Source organism: Rhea americana, unplaced genomic scaffold (genome assembly GCF_003343005.1).
Source record: "Rhea americana isolate MKP2758 unplaced genomic scaffold, rheAme1 scaffold_103, whole genome shotgun sequence".
NCBI lineage: Eukaryota > Metazoa > Chordata > Aves > Rheiformes > Rheidae > Rhea > Rhea americana.
Window position 1 is genome coordinate 2947342 of NW_028185073.1, and position 1599 is coordinate 2948940.

At 49.2% G+C, this 1599-nt stretch overlaps 1 protein-coding gene across 1 annotated transcript in view; it reads left to right on the forward strand.

Moving 5' to 3' along the window:
- Positions 1–1325: 1325 nt before the first annotated feature.
- The window catches only part of BRD10 (bromodomain containing 10), a 57995-nt gene continuing 57721 nt past the window's right edge, over positions 1326–1599 (forward strand). The window contains exon 1 of the mRNA XM_085307294.1: positions 1326–1382. Coding sequence (XP_085163420.1) covers positions 1326–1382 — 57 coding nt within the window. The remainder of the gene's footprint in view (positions 1383–1599) is intronic.

Sequence of the window (1599 nt, forward strand, 5' to 3'; positions counted from 1 at the left end):
TTAAAGACTCTCTTACAGACTCTTAAAGCCCTCAGTAGTGGGGCTCATAACCATCACTCAGAGTCTACTTTTCAAGAGGAGGTTTTGGAGAATGAAATTGGATAGCTATAGCATCACCATCAGTAGTTAAAGGAGATGGGAAGACAGGTATGACTTTGGGGACAAACCTTAGTCCATAGGTTGYACCAGGACCTTTCACAGATTAGGTATGGAAAAAGCTGCTAGACAGAAATAGGCTGGATTGTGCCATGTGTGGCTRGGGAGAACCAGGGGAGAGCTAAAACATGGTGGTTATCATAGAATCACAGAATGGCTGAAGTCAGAAGGGACCTCTGGAGATCATCTAATCCAACCTCCCTGCTCAAGCACAGTCACCTACAGCATGTCGCACAGGATCACATCCAGGCGGGTTTTGAGTATCTCCAGAGAAGGAGACTCCACAACCTCTCTGGGCAACCTGTCCCAGTGCCCTGTCACTTGCATAGCAAAGAAGTTTTTCCTCATTTATATGGAACTTCCTGTCTTTCAGTTTGTGTCCACTGCCTTTTGTCTTGTCGCATGGCACCACTGAAAAGAGTTCACTCCCGTCTTCTTGACACTCTCCCTTAAGATATTTGTAGACATTGATAAGATCCCCCTCAGTCTTCTCTTCTCCAGGTTAACTAGGCCCAGCTCTTGCAGTCTTTCTTCGTAGGAGAGATGCTCCAGTCCCCTAATCATGCCTGTGTTCCTATACTGGACTCTCTCCACTAGCTCCATGTCTCTCTTGTGCTGGGGAGCCCAGAACTGGACACAGTACTCCAGATGTAGCCTCACCAGGGCTGAGTAGAGCGGCAGGATCACCTTCCTCCACCTGCTGGCAACAATGCACCCCAGGATACCATTGGCCTTCTTGGCCAATGTTCTTGGTTTGTTCCAATTTCACAATGAACAGCATTTTCACTAATCTTTTGGGTCCCAGAATTATATCCTGTAGCTATAAGCATGGAAACCATAGCACTGTAAATCGGATACCGCTACTGTGGCCCCTGCTGAGACAGACTCAGGGGACAGCTTGACAAAAGCACTTATGAAAGCCATCTGCCATGAAACAAGGATGAGTGAAATTCCTTCCTGTCCTTATAATGAGAAATACCATACTGGTAGGGGAATGGCTCTACACAAAGGTGATTAGCTCACAGCTATGCACCAAGAAACATCTCTCCCAGCTGTTTAGTAACACTGAGGAATCCTCTGGAGCCTAGGGTGATCTTCCCCTGTACACTGCTGCTTTTTGCAGTGGCGAGTGGGGCAGGAGGGTACCTAAAGGCTGGAAAACCTGCAGGATGGTTCCAGTTTGCCGCTTACCATTTGTTTCCATTCAGAAAATGGCAACATTTCAGGTAAGTTTTTGCACACGGACTTGCTCACTGGAACCACTGAACCTCTTGAACAAGACACCTTGACATTTGGCCAAACTATTACCCACGTGTCGTCTGCAGGAGCGTCTGTCCGTAACACAAGAGGTTTGGGGCGCCCACCGCACCCCGCACGCTGACAGCGGTGCCCGACGCGAGGGCGGACGCCCGCCCAACCCCGCCTTCCCCCCGCCCCTTACCC